Source organism: Oryzias latipes, chromosome 10, assembly GCF_053564925.1.
Source record: "Oryzias latipes strain Hd-rR chromosome 10, Olatipes_Hd-rR_3.1".
In the NCBI taxonomy this organism is placed as follows: Eukaryota; Metazoa; Chordata; class Actinopteri; order Beloniformes; family Adrianichthyidae; genus Oryzias; species Oryzias latipes.
The window spans coordinates 22,185,160-22,212,442 of NC_136246.1; the positions used below are offsets into that span (position 1 = coordinate 22,185,160).

Genomic DNA, 27,283 nt, shown 5'->3' on the forward strand with positions numbered 1-27,283 from the left:
CCTATCTTTTGAGTCTTATCTAGCCTAATGTTTTTAGCTATCTGTGTTATTTTTTTCTCCTCTCTAGGTTTCTCCATCCTGCAGGCCATCATGGAGGCAGCAGTGGCTAACAACTGGCAGGTGACCGCTCGCTCTGTCAGCAGCACAACAGACGCAGCAGAGTTCAGACGCATCATCGAGGAGATGGACAGGAGGCAGGAGAAGCGTTACGTGATCGACTGTGAGGTGGACAGAATCAATACCATTTTAGAACAGGTAGGTGTCATGCTCCACACTCATATGAGGTCATGATAACACCAAACACCTGCACTATCCCTCCTGTCTGCTAATGGTTCATTCCAGAACCAGTGTTTGACATTGGTTAGTTTGCAGTAATGGTAACTGTGTCTCAACACTAAAATGCTGGTGTTATGTAATCTAATCTGCTCCCAAAAGAGAGTTCCAACTTCAGGGGGAATCTAATATCAGCAGATAACTTCAATAAGGCATGCCTTTTTTTCTTTATTATATTTAAAAAGTGTCAGTGTTAAATAAACTCATAGCTGGCTATGAAACGCAATAAAAATGTAAATGTACTTTTTGGAAACTAGGTTTCTCCAAAAAATGGTTTGGCTGCACAGATCCAGCTTTATCAGCCAAAAAACAAGTTTAAAAACGACACTGATGGTGGCAGAACGTGTCAAACGGAGCTCAATGTGTGGAATTTGGAGCTGTGAAAAATGATTAGTTTTTTTACCTACTTCAGAAGTTATAAGTGTGGGTGTGATTAATTGACCTAATCAATTAATCGATTTATATTCCTACGATCCAACCAGATTTATCTGTCTGAGGCAAGCTGTTAATCGCATCGACCTATACACATATTTAGCTTTAGCCCCAGTGTTGACATCCTTGAATTACCAGAAGTCACCAAAGATTCTGAATCTGAGAAAAGCCGCTTTGCAGCACTTTACAGTAGTAAAGTGGTCACGCATCAACGTATATAAGCTGATTCTGATGTAGAGAAGTATATGTGACAAAATGCAGTACTTTACTACTGTAAATTACTTTTCTACATTAAAATGTTGCATATCAGCATTAAAATCTTGAACTGTTGTTGATTGTGGAAAAGGTTGAAGTGCATGTGTTTTTATTGCTTTCCCTGGTGAAAGCTTTGCTGTTAAAGGGTTAAAGACTTTAACTTAAAAAACAAAGTTGTATTAAAATAAAACAAATTATTCAAGATGCTCTGTTTCTCTACTGGGTCACAAAGATCGAGCAGACAAATAAAATTTGTAAGATTTTTACACAGAAAAAAAAGTCTGGATTCAAATTTAACTTGTATCTTCAATGACAAGTCATTTGGTGACTAACATACTGTAAATGAAGACGCATGCCAATGCATTTACCAATGTTATGGTGACTACAGGTAATGCAACACAGAAAGGCAAAATGAAAGCAAACCTTAAAAAAGAAGGGAACCGTGGCCTCTTTGCTTGCTGTGCCTGTAAAGGTGTTGACACTGGGTTGTGCATCTGAGGTCTTTCAACCAGCAACTTCCTTTGACCTTTAAAATGCTGCCAATCATATATTTGAAATATTGGAGATAAGAGGGGTTTTTCTTTTGTTTGTTGTTGTTTTTTTGCTATGCTCCGTGACATGTTTGAAAATGACTGTGAGCCTGTGGTGGAAAAGCCTGAGAGGGAGCAGTCATTGGAGAAGATTCAACCTCTTTAATCCTTCACTTGACAACCCCAGACCCCTCCATTCCTCCATCAATTTGATTGCCTGGAGAGAAAATGAAAGGTCCACCAGTCCTTGCAGTGAGCAAAACACAATTACCGTGAATAGATGAGTGGCTATTATGCCAAGCATCTCCTCTGTCGGCCTCCTCTCGCTCCACCTTGCTTCACCGCTGCCTGCTTATAAGGCAATCAGTTCCAGAATTGGATCTTGATCGTTAACATTCATTTAGATATTGGCTTCTCTTTGCCTCACAATATCCCATCATCAACCGTTACTTTGCCTGTTTTTTTTTGTTTTTTTTTATCCCCTGACTGTAATTTGATCCCGGAGTCATAGTTTAAAGCACAACTGCTGTTAGTATTAATTTGCTGTGTCTAATTTAATTCTTGAGCCGAAAAATTTCTCCACTTAAAATCCTGGGGTAGACTGAAATCTGATCCCTTCTCACGTTAACAGCACGCATCAGCTCTTAAGAAAGGCTTAGAATATTTATCACATCTGAGGCGTATTGATGGTTATGTCTGTAATTGCTTCTTTTCCCTTAAAAAAAAAAGATGCACAATCGTAATCTTTTTAAAGCTCTATGATTCCTGTTTTTGTTCATTATTAGATATTGTAATTGTTTTCTCATCACCCCTGAATCCCTGTCAGTCATCATCAGTCTCTTACCTATCCAAACATTGTTTTTAGACAGATAAGGTAGTTTCCTTTTAGCAGCTAACCTTCAAATCAGCAGCGTGTTTGTTTTTTGACTCATATTCCAGTGACATCCTCAGCATGGGACTTTTTATTCTCCCCTTTTTGGAGCTAATTGGAATAATCCGTCCAGCTCTGCCAATATGAATGATTCTCAGGCATTCAGGGAAGCTGCTGGACTTTTCTCTGTAGCTGCCCCATATCGGGCAACACTATTATTCTCTGAAAAAGCAATGTGCTTTCTCCCATGAGGGCAATCACACCAAAAATGGCACCCACTGTCAGCTATGTGGAAACCTGCTGCTTGTACCTGCTGCTGCAGTTCTATTTAACAATGATTGTAGACAGATACAAATGCATCTGCGCATTTGAGCCTGTTTGAGGAGCCAAAGCCGCCGTCTGCATGGTGTGGCGTTCGCTTGAGACGAGGTAGCTAACTGTGCGAGAATCAGGAAGCAGGACAGATCCAGATGTATCTGAGCACTTTGGCCGGTGAAATCCCGTTGCAGAATTAAAGCCCTCATCAATGAATCAGACAAAAAGCAGAGTTATGCGCGTGCAAAAAAGCTTTCAGTTTTGTCAAAACTGAAAACTCTTTGTTTTTAACAAGTCAAACAAAGAGGCCCTTTTTATTCATTCTCTACCGTTTTATCCCTTTCGGGGTCACAGGGCTGCTGGAGCCTGTCCCGGCTGCTTGTGGGCAAAGGCAGGGGGGACACCCTGGACTGTTTGCCAATCTGTCGCAGGGCCACAATCACACACCCATTCACTCTCACACTCACAGGGACAATTTAGAGTTGCCAATTGACCTATGAAGCATGTTTTTGGACGGTGGGAGGAAGCTGGAGACCCCGGAGAGAACCCACGCATACACGGGGAGAACATGCAAACTCCACACAGAAAGGTCCCCCATTGATGTTCTGTTTCAGGTTCCTCAGCCGGGACTTGAACCAACCAAATACCATAACTATTGATTACCAAACTATATATCCTGCACTATGGGCATTATAAGGCACACCAACAGTAAATCGTCTAATTTTGGACTCATGTACTTTAAAAAATATATATATGTATTTATTTATTTTCTATTTTCATTTATTATTTTTGTTTGACTATAAATTTGCCCAATGGTGTATATTTAATTTTGGCTTCTTGATAACAGCGAAAAATCAAGGTTTTACTTCTTAATTAGCACTTTTATGTACATAATTTATTACTTACTTACTTTTTACTTTTTTCTATTTTTGCACATTTTTTTTGTATTTGAATACTTGCACATTTGGGAACACCCCTCACTTTTGCACATTGCTGTCACTTTTCTTTTCTCTGCTCTTTGGAACTGCTGTGACAATTGAATTTCCCCAATGTGGGATCAATAAAGAATATCTATCTATCTATCTTAAAATATTATTTAATATATTTGTTTTTTGGATCCAGAAGTGATCAAGTGTGTTTAATCCTTTTAACGAAATGGTCAAAGGGATTGAATAAACCACATTTATTGGGAAAATATTTCCTGTACTTTTATTTTTATTTTTTTAATGGCCTTATAAAGTAAAGTAGCTAAAAATAGTTCCAAACATCTTCATGGTCTGCTCGACATCAAACTTACTAAATATTAGTTCATCTGAGAGGGTAATACTTTCTTTTTCTGTTAAAAATGACTTGCTTTTCACTTCTAGTCCACAGAAATACCTTTTTTCTACAGTTGTTTTCATTATAGAATGATGAACGTTTTGAATATAATAAAAAGGAAATGAGGTACTTTGATAGATTCACTAACTAATTAATTTATTGCAAACGCGTTCAATCAAAACAGACTTTTATGTACAGCATCTGTCAACAGAGCAGATGAACAGCGATCTTCTATGAAAATACATGCAAATATATTTATGGCCCTATGGTGACAGCTGTGATGACAGCTGTCAACCATTTTCATTACTAAATTATTTAAGGTTTAAGAAAATCTAACTGCAACGTCCTTTCAGCTTTTCAAATATCTTTTCTTTGTCCAGAATTAAGAAACCATCAGAAATCAACAGCAAATTTCAACCAAACAAATGTATATGTTTTAATCTACCTGTTGATAGTTCAGAATTCTGACTGAGAAGTTTGAGATTAGGATCATAATTTACAAAACCTGATGAACATTTTGAAAAATCCAGCTTCCTTTTCATCTTGGAAACACTACCCACTCTGATGGCAGAACCTTTAGTGTTCTCTTGCCAAACATAACTAGGATAAAAGTTACTAATTAAACTCTGCGGCAGTGTTTACCATCTAATATGATTGTGAGTGTGGATGTAAATTACTTTGTATACATCTTCAAGGCAACACTTATACTGTTTGGAATAACTGGTGATGATTAAACATAAGGGCCACTTGTAATTGTATTTTTTTTCATTCTTTGCTAATCTTCTTTCACTGTGAGAATGCTTTTTTATTTTTTTTTATTTTGAAGGACAGAAACAGATCGGCCATTGAAAATTTTTCACTATAAGGACAGAACAGACGGATAATGATAAAGGAAAATACAGAACTAGTGTGCTTACATCTTCCCTTACATGATCAAAGACAATATAATACTTTTTTTTTTAGATATTACGTAAATAATTGACATAAGACTTATTTGAACAAATGTGTTTCAAAATTATAAATAAAAAAATCCTAACTCTACAGCTAAAAAAACAATAATTATAAGTCGAGTTTACCGTGAGTACCACTTTTTGTACAAAAATACATTTTTGCAAAAAAAATTCTAGTGCATAAATAGTGTATTTTACAAAAAGCTATTCATTTCCAAGTATTAAAAAATGATTATTGTAACTTTTTAACAGTTTCTTTAGGAATTTTCAATTCGATATACAAGATAAATAGTGTCCCATTCTTGAAAAAACAAACTTCAGAAAATGTAGTAACCTTATATAAAAAACATATTGTATGAACAAACATTGTGACCATGTTAATAAAACTGTAGGCTATTTTCCTATTTATTTATTTTTGTTTTTGTTGTTGGAGTATTCGGGTAAATTTTACATGTTTTTTACAAATTGTAAACATAACTAATGATTTAAGGGTAGTGTGGATACAATTTAATTAGATAAACATAGTATCTAACATATATAAATACATTTTAAACAATTTGACTCTTGTAATAGGCCCCTACTAAATAATTTTTTATAGTGCAGCACAGCTCCTTCTAATATCTTTTTCAAAGTAGCGTAATCTGTCCCTGACAATTACTTTAGTCATGCTACGAGCTACTTTCAGTTTGTAACAACTGCCCCTTGGTTGTGTTAAGTAAATATCTCCATCAGTCCCACGTTTCCAATAAATTAACATTATTTGCCTAAAGATGAAATTAGGAGAGCCTCTGAATGTTTTTCCTCATCTGAATTTCTTTAAAACCTTTTAGCACAAGATTATATGTGTTGATTAAAAAAGCCTGTGGCCCTACAGACTGCCTGTGTGAAATGTAAATTAGGATAAGTTAATCATCTTTGTATTGCCTCTACTTTTCATAATTATGCCTTTTAATCATAGCTATATGCACCCCAGCCCCTTAGTGCTCATTTTCTTTCATGCAGTTTTGACCTTTAGTAAAGGTAACTTGAGCTATTCTCTTCCACCCATCCGGAGTTCTTCTATTCCCTCTTATTTTGGCCCTAAACAAGCTTTATGTTATGGCAACAATCTGGTCATCACTAATGTGAGGAGAGGGGGGTTACCGCATAGAAGGGAGCAGCGACGTCTGGGACAGCCTCGAGGCAATCGGACCAGCAATGAGCACAGAGCTGCAAGTGAAATAAATCTCAGAGAAACAGGGAAGAAAAACAAAAGCATATGGGGATTTGTTCGGAAAAAAACATTCTGCAGCCTGTGGCAGCATTAACAGGGGCTGCATTGTCTTCCACTGTAGACATGGAGGTGTTTAGGCTTGAGAAAGTAGAACTGATCAAACAGTGGGGTGATTTCTAGGAATGAGACATTTGTGGCAGACAACACAGCCAGCGACTGTTTTGAAATAAAACCTACTAACTCTATCTAAAAAAAATGGATCCCAAAGCAAGATAGGAGAAAACAGTTATAAGAACATAGGGGGATGGCAGAAAACTTAGATAGCTCATTCTGAGAGGAATGATTGACAGTAAAACACAGATGTCAAGTGTAAACTTAGTCACAAGCTGCTAACTGGTCAAAATACTAGAGTAAGCAAGAACAAAGAAATGGAAACTAAAAACTACAAACTAGGCAGTACATAAAAAGAAAGAAATGCAAGACACCAAAAGAATGAAAAAAGTTCAATTCAGGTATAATGAAAACTAAAACAGAGGAATCTGTCATCCATAGATTAAGACTGTCATCTTTTCTGTACACTCAATGTATACAAATGGCACTAATTTCTTTATTCATTTTTTTTTAATTAATAAAAATATATATTTTTTTTTAAATAATTTTTTTTTTAATCTTTACAAAATTCAAATGATCTAAAGAACCTTGTCTATCAGCTTTTATTGCAGCCATTTTAAAGTTATCTAATTAAGTTGCTATGGAGACCATTCCCTGTTGAACTACCAGGCATCTTCTTTCAGCCTGCAGCCATTTTTGTTTATCATTTTACTTATTTTGAAAATGAATGTACCAATAATCAAACAAATGCAGCTAAATTCAATTTGAAAAAAGCCTTAAACTGAGTATGTGTGTGGGGGGCTGTTCCAGTTTGGTTGGAGGCCTGTTTGGTTTGATTTGAGGTTTCTGACATTGAAACGGGGGCTTAAGGATAATTGCATCATTATTTGCTCATCTTTCATATGCTTTAGTGATATTTACATGCTTTGGGGAATCATTTCCAATGGGCCTCTTGCTGTGTCGAGGCGAACTCGGCAATGAAAAGGTCATGTTTTGCAAAAAAATATATCTTTATTAAAAATCAAAAGCTGTAGTTCTAAATTTAGTGGGGTTTTTTTATTTGGTAGAGTCGAGGCTTGCCGAGACTAGATGAGGCTGAAGTCAAGGTCAAAGTTGTCTGTGCTCATCTGCGCTTTAAAGAAAACTCCAAACAGCGAACTGTATGCTCTTTAAAATGTTGAACAAAATGTGCTGGTGCTAGCTAGTGCATGGATATCCAAAAAAGAACAGATTCTTTTCAGCTGCAAAGAAACTCTGTCACTCAGAGGAAAGGAGCATCTTTTAGAAATGTTTTTCTTTTTAGATTGTGTTCCAATGATCTCCTGTAGAAGCAACAGTGATACCAATTAAAAGTCAGAATGATCTTTGAGAAGTTGCATCGATATAGACTTAAAGTTGCAACCTGTTGAAAAATGTGAATTAAGAGACAATATAAACAATAACATCTCACTTTTCTCTTTTTGGAATCCTAAGAAGGGATTATGCTGCTCTTTTGTGCTCAGTGATATTAAGTGATATTATTGGCTCATCTTGAAACAAAAAGTACAGTTTTATCTACACTATAACATCTACCCCGAGTAAACATGTTTTTCTGTTACGGACTTCTTAGATTTGATCTTTTCTAAAGAATTTCATGAAGTTCAGAGATGTTCCTGCATTCATAAGTTGCTATGATGAACCAGAAGAAATATTTTTTAGAAAAAGCAGACCAGGGTTTCCAGGAAGGGTTTGGCCCATCTGTGTGCTCAATTATTTATTTATCTGATAGTAAAATGCATGAATATGCATAAGCATGCATAAGCTACCAGCATGCTGCTGGCTCTTTCATAAGAGCTTTACAGCTTTCTGCAGATCGTTGATAAGCAGAATTTTGTAACGTTATAAAGAGCACGAGCAGCTTTATGTTTTTATACAGAAGCTTTTCAGGGAAAGTATTGACATCTGAAATTCAGGGATCAGTCAGAATAACAGCCTTAAGTTCACATTTAACAATAAGTGATGGTTATTAATAAGTACTTCTTGTAACTGTTGTTGTCACTGTCTGAACTTTTTGTGCTGCTTTCAACAATATTTGGGGTGCAGTGGGATTAAAAGTACATTTCACAAATGAGAGCTAAAACATTTGCTAAAGCTTCATTTTAAATAAACTATTGCAAAAACTATATAAAAACTTCAAAGCTGAAACAAATTGTTTTCTATGTAGATTAATACTAGAACAGGAAATTCAATCATTGAAATGCTCAGAGGTATTTATTCAAACCCAGACCAATTGTTTTCTTAAAAATAAAATTGTGTATTTTCCCAAAAAACCAAGTGGACCACAGCACCTATTTCTGATTACATTTGTTTTCTGTTACACTGATGTCACTATGGGTTCTTATGTGTTAAATCCCCCAAAATTGCCAACCAACAGGTATATCAAAAATTCATATCAAAACGAGGCTGAACGGGAATTGAATTGGAAGTGATTTTTTTTTAAGCCACCAGTTTCCCTCAACGTTTGAGAGTAAAATATCTGCACTTGATTGAAACTTTATTTTTACAATAAATGTTGTCTTGGAACCATTAATTTGTGATTTAGACTTTGTGATTTAGAACCCAAAACTGTCAAAGTTGAAGCTAAAAAATGGGAGGCTATCTTGCTAACTTCAGCCTTGTCCAACTTTCAGGTATGAGAAATAAATACGAAAAAAAAGTCTCTAAAACTGGTATTTTCGAAATCATATTTATAAATTAATAATTTTCTAAATTAATATTATAAACACTGACCAATTTTACAAGCTGCATCCTAAAATTCAGCTGAATGCTGAATATTCTGCATTATTATTATGGGGTGTGAGAACAACTGTGACTATAAATCCACGTTTGTGGTTAAGACTCCTGGTTTTTGTCTGTTAAGTACAGGTTTGATTTTTCATTGAAGTCAAAGACTCTTTTCCAGTGAAAAGAAACTTTCCAAATACGTTAAACGCATGATAAACTGTTACTTTTATAAGCTTAAGACTTTAAATTTAGCAGTCGAAGCAAATGCTTTGAGAAAGTAGTGGATGTATTTTTGACATGTGAACGAGATCTGATGCGCGTCAAGAATGTCGGATATTTCGGTAAGAGTTGTTTTCCAAAACAAAACTTCCTTCAGAATCAGACTAAAAATAGAACAGAAAAAAATATAGGTTGTGTTTTCTTTCTGTGTGGCCCGAAATGAATTATCCCACAGAATAATACCAGTCTCTGGTCCGGGGTTAGGGAGTACTGATTTAGAGCCAGATGTTTTTTAAATCCAACACCTAGTGGTATTACACTATAGTGCACCACAGGGACAGCTCTACTCTTTATCTATACTTCTATATCTAGAAATGTATACTTTTTTCATTTCAACATCAAGCTAAAGATGCACTGATGTGACCCCCCCCCCCCCCCCCCTGTCATAAAAATACGAAGTAAACAAGTTGGTTTGATTTGATGGCAAGAATATTTTTAAAATTTGTTTTAATATGTTTCATAAAGCCATGCTTTAAAATGTGCTTAATGTTTTCTGGTTAATAATAGAGCTGGAGAGGAAAGGTTTGTGTGTTCTGGCTGAAGGTTCAGTGCATCTCCGTGTTACCAGTGGCTTGCTGTGCTCCATCCCTGGGCTGCTGCGCGTTGCCTTGCCAGCTTGGCTGTGTGCTGCAGGCTGCAAGCAGGTAGTGAGGTTCTCCTCTGGCCAGCTCCAGGGCAGTTGTGAGGAGGCTTAAAGCCAGAGTCAAGGTTAGCACTTGTAAGAGAATGCAAAGCTGTGGGTTTTGTCCAAGAAAATGCAACAGAGCTTAAAATCCAGCGACTTAACCTGATATCACTACAGTAAATGCTCTATTCAAATCCCTTTTTTTGTTGCTTTCTGTCTCTTTGTCATTCAATTAAAAGTCAGATCAGCTCATTTTGTCTTTGTTTTCACGTCACTTTGTCAGAAAACAGAGACTGAAGGTTTATTTTGTCTTTGAGGCAGGAGCTGTTTGGGTGCTACCAGATGGGTTAAAATCAGCAACACTAAATTTAAAGATTCAATTGTAGCATAGATGAGCAAAAGTCAAACTGCTCTTAAAAAATATTTGTAACCTGAGACGTGAAAATACAAAGGTGCTTTTAATGGCTTTCCTACTTGGGGGGGGGGGTAAAAAGGCTGTAAACCATCTACAGTCACAACTATTCAGTGCTGCCAGTCCACCGCGCACACACAGGCAGAAGATAAAATGACGGCTTGTTTTTGTGACAGAGCCAAGGCCAGAACATGTGCAAACACGCTGATTTTGGTGTAAACTTGTGTTTCTGTGTTTGCTGAATGCAGATGAAAATTGAGACATGGTTGACAGGTTTTCAGCGTGGCAAACACTCAGAAGGCCGTTCACAGCAGACGGCATTGTCGACAAATAACAGAACCCACAACAAGGGTTTGGTCAAAAATACTGTCCGCTGTGTGGCGCACAGTAAGAATGTGAGCTGTTTAACTTCATTTGAAATCAAAACGAAAATAGAGAACATAAAAGGAGCCATATGGTTTGTAGCAGTGTGATAAAATAGCTTAGAACACTATTCCCTATTTTCAGGCTGTGTGGGTTGAAACATGCTGTTCAAATCCAAAGGTGCAATACTGTCAAAGCAGAGACAGATTTACCCCTTACTATCTCACTGTAGAAGCCTTTGAATTAGATTTTTTTTCAACACGGTGGGCGGATTCTCATCCATGTTTTTCTCTTTCAGCATCATTTGCTTTTTAATGGAAACCTCTTCTGTGACTTTGTGAAAAACTTGCTGCGTTAAAGGTTGTCACTGCGTTCACAGAGACTGTTGGAGCCACAGATGTCAGCCCCGGCTCTTAGCTCTCATCTCATGGGTGGTTTACTGTATTGATGTCTTCCTCTTGTAGGTTGTGACCCTGGGAAAGAACAGTCGTGGTTACCACTACATTCTGGCCAATTTGGTGAGTAATAGCTCTGCTGTTCCCCAGAGATACTGTGGAACCTGCCTTTTGTGGAACACATGCCTGCAGTGTGTGGATGAGACGGAATAAACCATATCATGTGTATTTATATAAAAGCTAAAAACTTTAAATCCTCAAGTTTATGAAAAGACTGCAATCATTTTGCACTTCTCTCTTCCTTAAATTAGTAGATTTCAGTCCTACGGAATAGATTAACAAACATTCATTTTTTTTGTGCTATCTTTTAAGGGCAGCCATCTTTTCCCACAGCACGTGGATGGATATGCTCATATAGCTCTGATATTAGCATGAGTTTTAAATCAAAGTCTGGCCCTGCTCTCAGTCGCTGATCTTGTGCTGGCGTTACTTTGGATTTAGAAGATGTGATTATGCAGCAGTCAGAGACATGCATCCTTGCACAACATGACACAAAGCTGCATCTTGAAGGAAAAAAGCTATTTGACCATGAAAAAAAGAAAAAAAGTACAAAGTTTAGTAGCTCGAGGGTGAAAGGGGAAATTTGTGTTTCAGAAATGTGTTTGAAACTTTTCGTTTGTTGAAAAGGCAAAGCTTTGGTTGTGAAAGTAGGCCAGTGTTTTGTCATATGATGTAACAAAACATGGTTGTTTATCATAAAATTAATTCTGGGTTACTGTATGCAAGTTTTCCTGTAAAAACAGAAAGACTTTTGGAATAAAAACAGGATTGTTTGAAAATTGCACTCGCATGGTTCTTTTATGTATTAAGATGAAATGGCTCTTTGCCTTAGGTGTTTGTGAAAACAAAAAAGGCTTGCTTCTCATCCCTATTTTCCTTTTTGTCTTATTTCAGGGGTTCTCTAATGTTAGCCTGGACAAAGTTTTTGCCGGGGGAGCCAACATTTCAGGGTTTCAGATCGTCAACCCTGAAAACCCGATCGTGCAGCAATTCATGCAGCGCTGGGAGCGCTTAGATGAAAGAGAGTTCCCAGAAGCCCGAAATGCTCCTCTGAAGGTACTGGGCTTTGGAAGGTCTTCCATTTTGCATGCAGAATACAGCAAACGGCCCCTCTGAAGTCCCATCAACCGGCCCTTCTCCTCTCATCTCGTTTGCCTTCGTCATTCTCTCGTCCTCCAAACGCCTTGCTTCCTCTTTCGTCTTTGCTTTGCATCTCTCTGAGCGATCGATATATTGATAGGCAGTGCGAGTCAAGGTTATATAGCAGCTTCAATTTACATCTAATTTAACAATAATCAGGGAAGAAATGGATTTTGAATGCCGTTTAATTAGATTTTGGCGTTGTGTGGTGGTCAACAAACAAGTGGTTCAAGACTCCGTGCCAAAGAGGTCAAGAAAAGTCGGAGAGAGAAGTGCAGGGAAGATAAAATCCCTTTTTAATTCAGTTTACTCTCCGGTGCTGCATAAAACTTTCCACAGAGCAGGTCCTGACCTGTAGACAAGCCCTAGCTCTTCTAGACAAATCTCTCTAAAACATTACTCCTTGATAAGCAAAGAGCCAAAGTTTGCATCCAGGTTAGCTACTCTGACCTGACCTTCACGCAAAGGAGGTACAGAAACTTACAAAATGCCTCAGAATTCCCTAAATGCAGGAAAGTATGTGAGCTATCCTGGAAAACATACTGTCTTTTTTTTTCACACCCTTCACAATGTGTTTTGTCTCACAGTCTGTTCAGTTGCATTCTCTGCTGTTCCCTTTGTACACAGTACACCTCTGCTCTGACCCATGATGCCATTCTGGTGATAGCAGAAGCCTTCAGGTACCTGCGGCGCCAGCGCGTGGACGTTTCTCGCCGCGGCAGCGCGGGCGATTGTCTGGCAAATCCCGCCGTACCTTGGAGCCAAGGCATCGACATCGAGAGAGCTCTTAAAACAGTAAGGGGGAGTTAGAGGGACTGTGGGGGAGGGCGGGGGACCAGCCGCCTAAAGAAAAGACTGGGAGAAGTGAAGCTGAGATAGCAAGTGAGTGTGATAAAGATGGAAAGTGACAGAGAGAAGGGGAGTGGGTGCAGAGCTGCTCTCCACTTCATGCCTCCAGATATCTCTGCACAGAGCTCGCTCAAATCCAGGCCCTCATTACCATAAAACTACATCTTTTATTAAAGTCTATCCAGTTCATCATTTGATTAGCAGACTGAGTGCTCTCCAGTAAGCCCATGGATGTGAACACTGCTATGTATGCACCACGAAGGCTGTTCCACATTCCCTCGTCTGTGTGTCTGTCTATCAGGTCCAAGTGCAGGGTATGACTGGGAACATCCAGTTTGACAACTACGGCCGCAGGATCAATTACACCATAGATGTTTATGAGATGAAAACAGGAGGGCCGAGGAAGGTAAGACCTCCATCAGCTCCAGCGCTGAAAGTAGCTCGAGGGCTGAGCCCAAACATAACCCTGATCTTCATCAAAAGACCTGATTGCTAATTGTTGTTTAAGGATAAAAAACATTATAACTTTATGTGTGAAAAAACAGGTCACAGGACTGTTTACACTTTAAAAAACTGCAGATAATTGGTTTTAATTTTTAAAATACAAATGAATTGTATTCTCTGAAATAGCAATGACTGAAAAAAGTTAAAGTCAAAATATCAAAACTTATACAAAAGAGATTTGTGTCCTTTGCTGCAAATTTCACACATTTACAAAATTAGTATAAAAAGTTTACTTGGGTATAGTTATACTTTTATTCTACCAGAGTACCCAAAACATTCACTTTTCAACAAATCTGGTTTAGGATTGTGTAATCCAGCTGTGAAAACCCATTGTCAAATATATTATTTAGGACATGCAAACCGCAACTTAAATAGAGGGTATAATTAACAAGTCACATTTATTCTAGTGATTTAAAAATATGTATATAGTGTACAGGTAATCTTACTTTTTAGTTCAGTACAGTAGTTTTATGATGAAGAACAAGAAATCTTACAGAGCTTCAATGAGTTAGATTGGTAAATTATACTTTTTTCTTGTCTATTGACAATTTATTCTGCACATCTGCCTTATATTTGCACAAAAGATTTTTTTACTTAAATTATTATTTTTTCTTCCGTCAGTCATTATTTGATCAAAAACGTCTTACTTTCAGTTGGTATATATCTTTTTTAAATAACAATACTCTCATTTAAACTTTACTTTTGAGTCCTCTGCTCATCTTTCCATTGAAATCTGTACTGTTTAATATAATCTGTCAGTGAGTAACCTATTCTGGAACCTAATGAATGCTGCAACAATGTGTAGAAGAATCCAAAAAAGCCAAACATGACAGTTTGCATATCATTGTGTGGGTTGAGTTTGGGATGAGAGGACAGTTCAGTGTCAAGCTGACATGGTTCTATTCCTCTGTTGAACAGAAGCACTTATGGGGTAAAGCCAAGCATAGCGAAGCCCTCAGATGATGCACTGATGGCTGAAACAAACAAAATAATCTATACAAACCTTTTTTTGTTGCTGTGGTAATAGACAGGTATGATTTGGATTTAAATCTGACTGTAATTATCATTCCAATTACCGAGTGTATTAGAGAATTAAATTTTAAGTTTTAGTAACCAGTACCGCATGAGACCTCTAGTTTTATTTCAGACCTGGCAAATTTCCAAACGACGGCTGTGAATTTCTTCTTAGCTGGATAAGTGTGGGCTCAGTTTGATTTGATGTGTGATTATGCTGCCAGCCTCGCTGGCATCTAAAGCCCCCACTTCAATTAGTATTGCTTAGCTCTCGGTTGAATAGAGGAAAGAGTTGGGAGATGGATGGCGAGTGTGTGTGTGTGTATGTGTGTGTGTGGAGGGGGGGGGGGGTTCAGAGGAAGAGAGAGTGAGGAAGCAAGGGATGATGAGACAAGTCGGGCGGCACTTTGTCAGGACCTGCAGCCTCAGTCACCTCAGTGACAGCTGGAGGATGAGGGTTCTTAGCTGTGACTATCATGAGTGATGTATGCGCTGATATCAGTCCCAGCGGCTTGGGGTGAGATCAGGACGTCGTGTGGTGCACTAAGCTATGAGACCAGATCGAGTATTCCTGTCCCACATCTCAGATATCTCTGTTGGATAAGAGCTGGAAACTAACATTCAAAAGTTTTTCCCAATTCCGGCAAGCACTTGAAGTATTTTTCACAGCTGTAACCACAGCTATGAGCTCAACTTTTCTCACACCTTCTTTGGGTAATTCACTGCTGTGCACCTGTTTGCCCCAATCACTGAAAGATCTGACAAAAAAAGATCTGCAGACCAGATGTAACGAGAGAAACTGTCAGCCAGAAACGGTTCGAATGTATGCAATGACACATGCAACATGTTTCATCATGAGCCAGAACAGCTATTATTTCAGATGGCCAAACACTTCACAGTAGTTCCATTTAGGCATCTGTGCACCATAAAACAATCCAGAAAAAAACTGTGGAATGTTACAGTTAATTATTAGCTGTGTTTGCAGCTTTCAGGCTTGAATATAAATAATTTACCATAAAAAAATGAATGCCAAGGTGGGAGACATTGGTGCTCACACAGTAGCATTTTTAGCGAACAAATGTAAATTCAGTTGGATATTTGTAAATTAGCTAATTTACTCAAATGTCAGCAAGACCACATATTGTTTTAACACGTCTTGTTTGTTTCTAATCTACATGTTTATTCTTGTCTTGTTAGTTTTCAGAAAACCATCACTTACCGTTGTTTTTTTCTCTGCAGATTGGGTACTGGAATGAGTACACTCGATTTGTAAATATTATGGATCCGCAGGTCTCCAACGACTCCTCAGTGGAAAACCGAACCATTGTGGTCACTACTATTATGGTACACTTTCCGCGCAGTTTTAAATGTGTCACCTATTCTGCCACTCAAGGTCATGGTGTTGATGCCAAAGAGTGATACATTCTGTCCTGGGCGGGTAGAACCACATCTTTCTTGTGTTGCTTTCCATCCACTCACTGCACGTTGAAACAGTCGGCCCGACACCGGGAGAGTGTTTCAACTGTATCCGTGTGGGTGTCAAAGCATTTTAATTTTCCATACTTCAGTGGCCTGTCGTAGCAGTGACGTCACAATAAATGGTCTAAGTGGTTGACTCCATCAGTAACAAAAAGCATACAAACACATACGTAAGTAGACGTGTCTGTCCTCATCAAGTAAATGTTCAATGACATTCGTGACAGATGTCCTGGCAGAAGCAGAAGTTGAACTGCAATAGTGTAAAGTTGGACAAAGCTAATAAAAAACGATTGAGGAGGGGTATGAGAGAGTGTGTGGACGTTTTTTGTTTTGTTTGTTATGGCTTCTTTAATACATTTGTATTGGCCCTTTAAGTGTTCTGTGTTGAAGTGTATGTATTGTCCTCCAGAGCCATGAAAACAGATTGTTTTCACTACATCTTCTTAAGCCAAATTATGATAAACAAACGCAATGTTTTAGATTTGCTTTATTTATTCGCTCAAGTCGATGTTTTAGGCTCTCCAAACAGCTTTAAAATGTATTCAGTGGCTGAGTAATAGCTCAATAATGTTACCATGCAATAGCCCAATCTCTGCAAACGGACGCTTTGAAGTGATAAAAACAAGTTTCTGGGAGCCAATAGGTGTCAGTGGAATGTATGCATTCACAGTGAGATTTTGTTTGTACTTTAAGATATAAAACAGCCATCCCTCAATGGCAACTGGGGAAACGTTTAATTGCTCTCGATAAGAACTACAGTAAACATGCGAAATACTCAAAAGGTCCGAGGTGAGGGGATACATTCAGCACAGAACAAACACAGCATTACTCTTTTTACTTGCACTCTTATAATTGTGTGTGGCTGTAATGATGATGCCTGCACTACTGAGCGCTCCTATTGTTCAATAATGATGATGTGCACAGTTAATGGAAACCTAGCTGCATCAGCAATTGCAAAAAAAAGAGAGGAACATTAGCATGCTCCTGCTCTTCTGTTCCAAACAGTCATGGTGCAGGGTTCTTTGGGTTTGCATTGCTACCCTAAAAGTTGTTTTCCTTTATTCTATTTTTTTAAACAGCATTGACCTGTCCACTGATGCAATGTGCTTGATATACTCTAGGCACTCTCTGATCCCCCCCCCCCCCCCCCCGTCACTGGCATTTACTTGTAAAATTCACCCCACCCCATCCTCACCCACTTCTGAGCTCACCTACAAGTTTCCTACCAATAACACTATTAGGACACTGTGTTTCTTTATTTGGAAATATCTGGTCAAAGAGTTGCTCGTTATTTATCATTAAAAGTAGAACAGGAATTTTTATTCCCACATAGTTGAACACTTGGGCTCAAAATGGGTTGGATACATGAGGCTTGATGTTTGCTGGCTGACACAGCGTGTTGAGAGCAGTATGATCCATGATCACACTTCTGTTACGTGTATATCTGTGCTTTTATGGGATATCATGTGCGCATGCATGACTGCACGAGTGTGGTTGCAACAATTTGTGTTTGCGAGGATGAATTACTAATGTCTGTTTACAGCTACATTAGAAAAGCTTCCTTGTTGGGAGCAGAGAGAAGGTCCTCATGAACAACATTTGAAACATTTATAGAGAACAGTTGCTAAAAAAAATCTAACTTCCTGCTACAGAATTTTTTATTGGACTGTTTTGCACACTTTTTTTTATTTGTGCATGGCAAAGTACTCATAGGCTTTCCAAAATCAAAATAACAATACAAGAGTAAAGCTTCAAAGCTCTTTGAGGGTACTTCGAAATACACTGGCAAGTTTAAGAAAATATACATATATTTGTCACCATAATGAAAGAAAGTTTAGAACATACTTTAAATTGAAGAAAGATTCAACAAGGACACAGAACAGCTGACTTAGAGGTGAAGGCTTCAGCATGGGAAACTAATCAAAGGAATGTTATGTCTTCACGGCAATATGTGTGTGTTTGTGCATGAACATATTTGTGTGCATGTTTGTTTATTTTTTTTAGAACTTGATGTGCGTAAGCGCATGGGTGTGAATAAACCAGCGTGTGTTTGAATCAACAGGAAGCTCCTTATGTGATGTACAAGAAAAATTTTATACATCTGGAGGGGAATGACAGATATGAAGGCTACTGCGTCGATTTAGCATCTGAGATTGCCAAACATGTTGGAATTAAGTACAAACTGTCTATAGTAATGGATGGAAAGTACGGCGCCCGAGACCCTGAGACCAAGACGTGGAACGGGATGGTGGGTGAACTGGTCTATGGGGTGAGTACTGGGAGTCTCGATTACTCTGATTACATGACAGTTTGCAAGGAACTTCAACATGAGAGGAGATCTCATTTTTCTGTCTTAAGATTATCACCAACCCATTGTGAACTCATCAGCTGGTTCAAAGTCTGATGCTGTCTGAAGAAGCTCAGCTGTGAGTGAGTTTGTTACTTTTTGCAGCCTCACGCGTTGGGGAGTTGGTGGTCATCTTGAGACGGAGAAAATGAAATCATTTCTCAGTGCTGTTCATTGCAATGAATCCTCCTTAATTAGCCTAGACTGCTCTTCCTCTTTCTTTCTTATAGCTGAAAGTGAGGTAGGTAAATGAAAACAATGACTCCATATGGCAAACACACTGTAATCACTTTGATGAATGAAAGATTGTATGCCTTTGAAGTGATCGTGTAATTATGTTCAATGTTTCACGCGTTTGATGAATATGCCACATTCACAGCTGAGAAATCAGCCGCAGAATCAACAGCTAGATGAGGGTTTGCTGTTTGAAACTAGATCCATATGTGCCGTGCCGCACAAAGGTTAAACCTCTCACATTTGGGAAAGAGGGTCATGCTTGTTTTACATCTGACCGAGCACTCAGGCTCCCATAGTCCCTTTGGCATTCCAAAACGATCTCCCACAAGCTCACTCACCTTCCGCTCCCCTCCTCCTAGCACTTCTCCAATGCCTTAACAGCTGAGTGGTGTCCAAATACAAATGTATGAGGGTGAGGCTCCCTCCCTTGTTCAATATCCCAAATATCAACCTGGAAGATTGCTTGGTTTGATGGGCTATTGCCACCGAATTATCTTCTAAATGGGACAAGTCTACTCTCTGCCGATGGAAGGTTAACACCACTTCTTTCCAATCTGTGAAGTCCTTCCAGGCCTGTGATTTTACCACAGGTGGGCTGGCACTAATAGTTTTCTACATTTTGACCTTTTGACCACTAAATTAATTTGATTTTTCTTGTCTTTTAAAGGTGAGGCCCGAGGGTGCTCTTTAATGCTTAGTTTCCTTCACTGATTTTCTCATTGATGGAGTGCTTCTTACACTGGCACGAGGATTAAATGGTTATAGTCCATCACGCTGATGTGTTGACAGCATAAAGAAAACAGCCGTGTTTATTGGCTCCATTTGTGCTGCGCCTACCCTGACCTTGTAGGAAACAATTTCTCCCATTCGCTCCTCCAATTAAATGTTTTCTTAGCTTTGACATTAAAAAAACACAACACAGCACAATGGAACAGTACTTTGCGTTCTCTTTCGTGTAGCAGCTTCTTTGAAGAGCCAAATTATTTCATTAATAGCACGCGCAGGAGCCGCAGTAAATCTGTCTAACATGATTAATTGTTTTTGTCTGCTTTCACAGAGAAATTCATTGTGATTTTAAAAACGCCAGCACCACCTTCACAGATGTGTTTCGATAGCATAATGTGATTGAAGTAGCAGAGCAAAGTATAGAGATAAAGAGAAACAGCTTGGAAGAAGAAAAAAAAGTCAATTCCACATTAAGTGTTGGTGTTTGGAAAATCCAGAACACTTGATACCATGTGTTGAAGTGTACACAGCTGGGACTCACTGATTTCTTTATACCTTAGCTTCTTAACATTCAGAACTAAAGTTTTTAATTAATAGCACACGCTGATTATATAATACAAACACTTGCAGTTGACTTTCTAAATATTTAAATGCAAAGAACTAATTTCTGGATTTCAAGAGAACTTTCTTTACCCTCTGTGTCATTTGTGCAAACATACCTCAGAAGCCCTTCTCTCTGGGCGGATTGTTTCCAAGCTGTTTCTCTGATTGTGTTGTAGCAAACTTTCTCCTTTTTAGCTCTAAATGCAACACTAGCTGCGTTTACATGGACAAAAGTAATCCGAATGAACGCCTGATTGGAAGAAAAATGCATCATGTAAACACGCCGTTTGGAATACTCTGCCGATCCGACTCGTTCAGATCAACATTTCTTTCCGATTGAGATAGGTGGGTTATGCTGATTGTTGATCCGATCGTTGTGCATGTAAACAGTTCATTCCGATCGTGTGTCACTACTGCTCAGGCTTAACGTCACGCATAGACGGTGTTTCGCTCCAGAGAAGGCTTTGGAGCTCAAACAGGACCGACCAGCGGTTCTGCGGACGCCGCTCCGCCCTCGCCCCGCCCTCGCCCCGCCCTTGCCCCGCTGGCTCCTCGCCTCTCCCCTCTCTTACACCCCTCGCAAGGGGGGTGCCGGGAGGAGCGCTTCGTGCCCCCTGACGTCTGGACCCTGCGCGGTCCGGGCTCAGTTGCCAGTGGACCGAGCGATCCGTCCCGACGCTCTTGGTTAGCAAGCTGCACGAGCAGAGCTCGGACTGCCAGCTCACACACCGGCTTTGGGGTGTTGTGTGAGCTTTTCAAAGCAGAAATGCTGCTCAGTCCTTAGAAACCGTTCAATCACCTGGATTTGTTTCCAGTCGTGTCCCGACAAAATAAAGGCTTATGTTATTCCACATATTTACGTGCAGCCAAGATGCAGATTGCAGCATTTCCTGCATGGATTTTATGTTCATACAAGGCTAAATGTTGTTAGCGCGTGTTAGCCTTCTTCTAACCCATCTTCCAGCTCCGTTCCGTAACAAAAAAAGCACTGACCCCACGGATTAAAAATAAAATCATGAGCGAACAGGCGCTTCATAACAACTATAACAATAATAAAAGCAAGTTTAGAAGATCATCTCGTATATTACAGAGCTGCCACGTATTTATGTACGTGGCAGCTCAGCTTGTTTACAGCATTTACTCATTTCCTCTTCCGGTATTTCAAACACTACTGAGCATGCCCAAATGATTTATTCCGACCAAAAGTGTGACCATGTAGATGTTTGTTATAATCGGAAAAGGTTTTTCTGGGCCCATGTACACGGTTGAATTCTAATCCGATCATTGATCCGATCAAGATATTTTGCACATGTAACCGCAGCTACTGTCTCATTGGAAAATGTTCAAGTTTTTGTTTGGCTTTTTCGAAGAAACTCTGTTATCCTCATCCATTTTCTGTATTTTTTAAGCTCAAAGCCAGCAGTTGGTTACTTGTTCCTGAAAGCCATCTGTAAACTGTGTGATGGCTAACATTCTTGAGTCAGTCACACATAAAATAACTTGTTACCTTGATGCAGGTCATGACTAATGCTTGCTGTGCATGTCCCTGTTTCCAGAGAGCAGATATAGCTGTTGCGCCTCTCACAATTACTCTGGTTCGAGAGGAGGTGATAGACTTTTCCAAGCCTTTTATGAGCTTGGGCATCTCCATTATGATAAAGAAGCCGCAAAAGTCCAAGCCTGGTGTTTTCTCCTTCCTGGACCCGCTGGCCTATGAAATCTGGATGTGTATAGTATTTGCCTATATTGGTGTGAGCGTGGTACTGTTCCTGGTCAGTCGGTTCAGTCCCTATGAGTGGAATCTCGAGGAACAGGACGAGATCAAAGACCCTCAAACTCCCCCTGATCCTCCAAACGACTTTGGCATCTTCAATTCCCTCTGGTTCTCTCTGGGTGCCTTCATGCAGCAGGGCTGTGACATCTCTCCCAGGTGGGTCAGCTCCAGTAGATACTGGGGTAAGAAACATATCTTTTCATTTGTCCTCTTTTTTTTCAATGTTGTTAGAAGCTCATTAGCTGCAGTTTTCCACAGTTTGTGTGACTAACTTTGCCAGTCTGTGTGTTCAAGAACATACAATTCCAAAAACTCTAAGGCAATCTGTTAACCCAGAGTCAATCAGACTTATAACCAAGAACTTTTGAACATCTTGTATTACTTTCAGTGGAATTGTGTTGTTTTTTTGCTGAGTGCTGATGCATTCCCATGTTTTTTCAATGATTTACAAGGAAGTTCTGATGACGTGAGTGAAGCGTAAGCGGGAGGTGTTAGCGGCTTGATGGCCACCACATGTCAGAGTATTTACGTTCCACATTTCCCTGTCATCAACCTTCTTCCCTCAGGTCTCTGTCGGGCCGTATCGTTGGAGGGGTGTGGTGGTTCTTCACCCTCATCATCATTTCCTCCTACACAGCCAACCTTGCCGCCTTCTTAACAGTGGAAAGAATGGTCTCACCTATAGAGAGCGCTGAAGACCTGGCCAAGCAGACAGAGATAGCATATGGCACTCTGGACTCAGGCTCTACAAAAGAGTTTTTTAGGGTAAGTAGTACTGAGATAAACTCAGAAGTTACCATCTTAAAGAAAAGAAAAAAAGAGGTAATGTAATAAGCCCATAACTTCCTTAAAAAACCTTTTCTTTTTGCACTTTCTGTTGAGCCATGACAGCTTGTATACGATTTCCATGAATAAGGCATGTTGAGATGTAACAGAACTCTTTAAAAATGATCGCAAATGCATACAGCATGACTGTGATCTGCAACCTTATAGCTCAGCGATGAGCATATCAAGAAGCACTTGAAAATGGTCTTTTATTTTCTTTGCAGTTTATTTGATCAATTTTTCCTATTTTTCAGTTGTGCACACATTTATTATACGATTCCCATCACCAGAGCACAAAGCAGAACCTGAACCTTAAAAGAACTAAAATCCCCATTGCTGTTAAATGAGGGGGGTTCTCTTGTTTTGATGACACATATATCAGCCACTTTAAAAATAAGAAATTTACTTGCAACATATATGAATGAATATATATATATTTTACAAAAGATATTTGTCGTACACATCTTGACCGTAATGTAGTTACGGTTCAGTGAGGAAAAAAAATTGACAAGGAACGATGCTTATGTCATGTTTTGTTGTCATTCAATGGAAATGTGAAAGCTAGAGCCATATTGAGGAGAGATAACTGAAGAAGTTTATTTATTTATAACTTGATTGATTTAAAAGAAAGGGGGGAAAATTTTCTTGTGTGTTGGCTGGGCAGAAATATAAGATTGCCTAAAACATTTAGAACTAGGCACTTTTTAGGACATGACACCCAAAAATTAAAATGTTACCCAGTACTTACCTATACCTGACCCTAACCATTAGTGTGATCTACAGTCTCCAAAGTTTAGATGTTGAGGCCAGACTTATGAAAAAAACCCTTCGTTTGGGAAGAATGAATGAAAAGAAGTTCCTAACAAGCAAAAGCTCCATCCAAGGAAACTCATTTTATTTCAACTGATGTGGGAAAATGACTCAGCTAAGATATATACAAAAAGGTTTTTTGTAAGTGTACAGGAGGTTATGTAAGAGGTCAACAAAGTCATTTAGCATTTTTATGATCATGGAGAGTGCTGGAATTATGCATGTAGTTGAAGGATCGAAAAGTCTGAAAACTTTAGTTGTGATCCAGTGCTGCACAATGTATACAGGTCAACACTGTTCATTGGCATACATATAGGTGGGAAAGGTTGTAGACTTGGATGAGAGTGCTCAGGTGGCAAGGTACTGTTAAACTGAACACTGTGGGCCAGTGTCGAGGCATTTAATGCAATACGAGCAGGCACAGGAAGTGCGGTGTGACCTGTGTCCTTTTGGGTTGATGAAAAATGAGGCGATCACCAGCATTTTAGATCAGTTTTAGAGTACTGATTTTTCTTGCTCTGTTGGAAAAGCAATGCAGTAGCCAAAGGTTGCGGGTAGGGTCTGATTCCCAAGTTGATGAAGCTAAAGCGGTGCTGTCTGAAATCAGAATAAAACACGCCAAGTAGAATGTGATGACGCCTACTGAACAGCTGCATTTTATGTCTAAGCATGTCCATTTGACACAAACGAATGGGTCAAGCCACAAAGAATAATTACACAGCAGTTTCTAAAAGACAACTTGGCATAATCCTCTCGTTTAAACTGTCAGGTCTGAAAAGTCCCTGCAATTAATTTAAAAATGAATTATAATCCAAGGCAAATGTTATCAGTTTCCAAAGGAAGCCGCATGCTTACAATGCAAGAGTTAAACAGTCGCGCCTATCCGTCAACACACAGTGCTGCGCGATCCATGTCTTAGCTCGTGGCCACAACAGCAGTCCAACACTGAAAACGAATTAATGAAACAGCACTTTGCCTGTGATGATGAAAAGGCAATATGACAGTCTTTTATCTAACAGACCCTCATTACTCATCAGCGGGAGAGAAACAATTCATATGTTTCACAGCTGCAGCCTTTTGGCAAAGAGAGCACTTTATTTGAGTTACCCCTGGGTGGATTTGCTCGCAGCAGCACAACACAGAATCAAATCCATGTTTTTACAGACAAAGAAGGACAAGATAGCGTCAGCAGGGTTTGATTTAAAATGCTTTTGTTTCAAGTCTGTGCACACGCGGGAGCTGGTTCTAAACGGTTGAGTTCAGTGAGAAGAACACTCTGTATTCAAGGAAACATTGAATGCGTGACAGCATCGCTTTATACTATAAAGAGTATCTCACAAAGCTGTTTTATTGCATCAGAAATGCTGCACAGCTGTATATAGAGTCGGGTCTTCAGTGTGTTTTTGTGTCACTGACTGACTCTGTGCAACTGGCTGATTAGGTTTCCAGCCTGACAGTGGAGCAACTGAAGGTCTGTTAGGTGGTTGAACAATCAGAGAAGTTGTAGAGGAAACATTTTTTCCTGTACTCCGTTTAATGAGTGGCCTAGTTACATGCCTAAGTCTTCAAATAGGAAATGACATGTGTGAACTGCAATTCCAGGGGACTTTTAATTAAAGCTGGAGAGGGCTGACAAGAAAAGAAAAAAGTAAATAAATAAAAAATGCTGATTTATAGAAGTTCACGTTCTGTTTCAGATCAGTTTCTCAGAAAATAAATTCAGGCTTAATTAGACCCATACGGCAACAGCCAGCTGGAAATTTGGAATCTAATCTAGTATTCCTAACCTGACACGTATCATCGCGGCTGACACTGCTGGCCTTTCATCTTTGATTTTTTTTTTTTTTTACCTGTTTTATTATTCCACACTCTCTAATGTCAAAAATGCCTGCCTTCATGTGCAAATATTAACACAAAGAGCCATGAATATCACTTGTAATGTCGACCGATCCAACCCTTTAGATCAGGTATTTTCTGCTCAATTATCTTGTTATCTGTCTGTGAAAACATCCTTTCTTGGATTTTCCTTTGAGAGATTATGAAACTAACACTTCAGCTGTATGGCTTGCTATTGAGATAGACAGCCATCCCCCTCACTGCGAGCATCTTCATTTGACAACGTAGAGAAGCTCTGGAGGAACTTTCAAAGTCAGTTGCGTTAGAGTAGATCCCTCAGAAAGCTTGGATTTTGATGCTTCGAACTAACTAGGACAGCTGGTGTGGGAGCCTGTTGACGTGCCCGGAAGAAGCCTGCATCGCTCCAGGCATTTGGCAGTTTCTTTCTACAAGCTCCTGGCTCTTCTTCCCTTGACTACCTTGCTTGTTTGGACACCTTCCTCCTGTAAATCTTCAGGCTGGGAGATGGTGAAGGATGGTTTTAAACGTTACTCTTCTTCTGTACGTCAACGTGTCATGCGTCACTGCACCACTGTGGTTTGTTTCTTCACTGAAATTCCTGCCTTGACTCTTTCAATGCCGGCGGTTATATATTTAAGCCTTGGATGATTAGAAAGCAATAAGTTGTACGGGTTAAGCCTTTCTTCACTCCTTTTGATGAGGTTTCATTCTGTCACCAGCTTAAACTTTAAGATGTACATTGAAATAGATTCTGCCTGAGAATAATAGCTGGGATGAAAAAATGAGCTGATGTGGTTGCTTAATTATGCGTAAAGAGATGGGTGAGCCCATCAAAGACACTGCTGCCCCTTCATGCACATCATTTAACAGCCTAACAATAAAATAATGGTAATTTCTTATAGAAATCCGACCACAACATGCTCTTCTGCTCCCTTGAAACGATTCTACATCACCCCAAAAAGCTGGTGTGCAGGTGTGGAGGGAAGTTGATGAGGGGACGACAACAGCTTGGGCGAAGACACAAATACATTTTACTAAGCATGAAAATCAATTTCACGTCTCAGCTATTGTGGCACACACTGTCACTTCAGGACGGTCCAACGCAATGTTTAATAAGTAGCTTTTTATGCAGCTCGACCCTGCATCAGGGTTGCATGAAGAAGAGCAAGGAGATTCATAAATCCTGATAAATCCTGCGGTAGCCTTGCAATCATATGCATCACGTTGTAACACAACTCCCAGAGCTCTTGTCACTCTGTGTTTCGGAACACTGCTGAGTAAAGAGGAGGCCACTATAAAGATTAGAGCCCGTTTGCATAAAAGAGAAGGCTGACAAAAGTGTGTACAGCAAGATATGCGTAACCTCTGAGGGAAAGCGGCGTCCTCCAAGGGCCTTGTCGAACTTAAGATGAGCAGCAGCAGGCGATGGAGAAGAGCTACTGGAGTCCAGCAACAAGCATCAAAGACGAGCATTTGGTATTCAGAGCGTAGCATGTGGCACTTCAATGACAAAGTACATCCCCAGAGCCTCAACTTTCATCTCTGCATACTTGAGATACAGGTAGCCCTGGCAGACAGGATATTGGAGGAAAGAGGTGATGTTACAAACAAAATGGAAGGGAAGTTAAGTCAAATGAAATGCAGTGCAGGAGAGTGTGCAGATGGCCTTTAAATGCACAAACAGCGGGAGAGGCTGTAATGAAAGCAGCCGAGCGACACCAGAGGAAGAATAAAAACAAGCTGTGGTTCGGAGGGCAGTGGGCAGAGGTCTGGAAATGCTGCGTAACTCAGAATCAATACTGAAAAAGTGCTATTTAGAATGAGGAGTTCGGTCTCTTTGACACTGAAGTTTAATCGCTTGCCTCATCTCAGTCATTTCAATGACACGGTT

The 27,283-nt window shown here is 39.4% G+C and overlaps 1 protein-coding gene across 4 annotated transcripts in view; it reads left to right on the forward strand.

The window, feature by feature from the left end:
- Window positions 1-27,283, forward strand: part of gria3b (glutamate receptor, ionotropic, AMPA 3b) — a 93,844-nt gene that overhangs the window by 52,169 nt on the left and 14,392 nt on the right. For all 4 annotated transcript variants that reach the window (XR_002291017.2, XM_023959269.2, XM_023959270.2 and 1 more), the window contains exons 4-12: window positions 68-255; window positions 11,237-11,290; window positions 12,122-12,283; window positions 12,995-13,162; window positions 13,518-13,622; window positions 15,974-16,078; window positions 18,276-18,482; window positions 21,683-22,056; window positions 22,467-22,665. Coding sequence is in view for 3 of the 4 variants with exons in the window: in XM_023959269.2 (XP_023815037.1) it covers window positions 68-255; window positions 11,237-11,290; window positions 12,122-12,283; window positions 12,995-13,162; window positions 13,518-13,622; window positions 15,974-16,078; window positions 18,276-18,482; window positions 21,683-22,056; window positions 22,467-22,665 (1,562 nt within the window). In the remaining variant the exon portion in view is untranslated. The remainder of the gene's footprint in view (window positions 1-67; window positions 256-11,236; window positions 11,291-12,121; window positions 12,284-12,994; window positions 13,163-13,517; window positions 13,623-15,973; window positions 16,079-18,275; window positions 18,483-21,682; window positions 22,057-22,466; window positions 22,666-27,283) is intronic.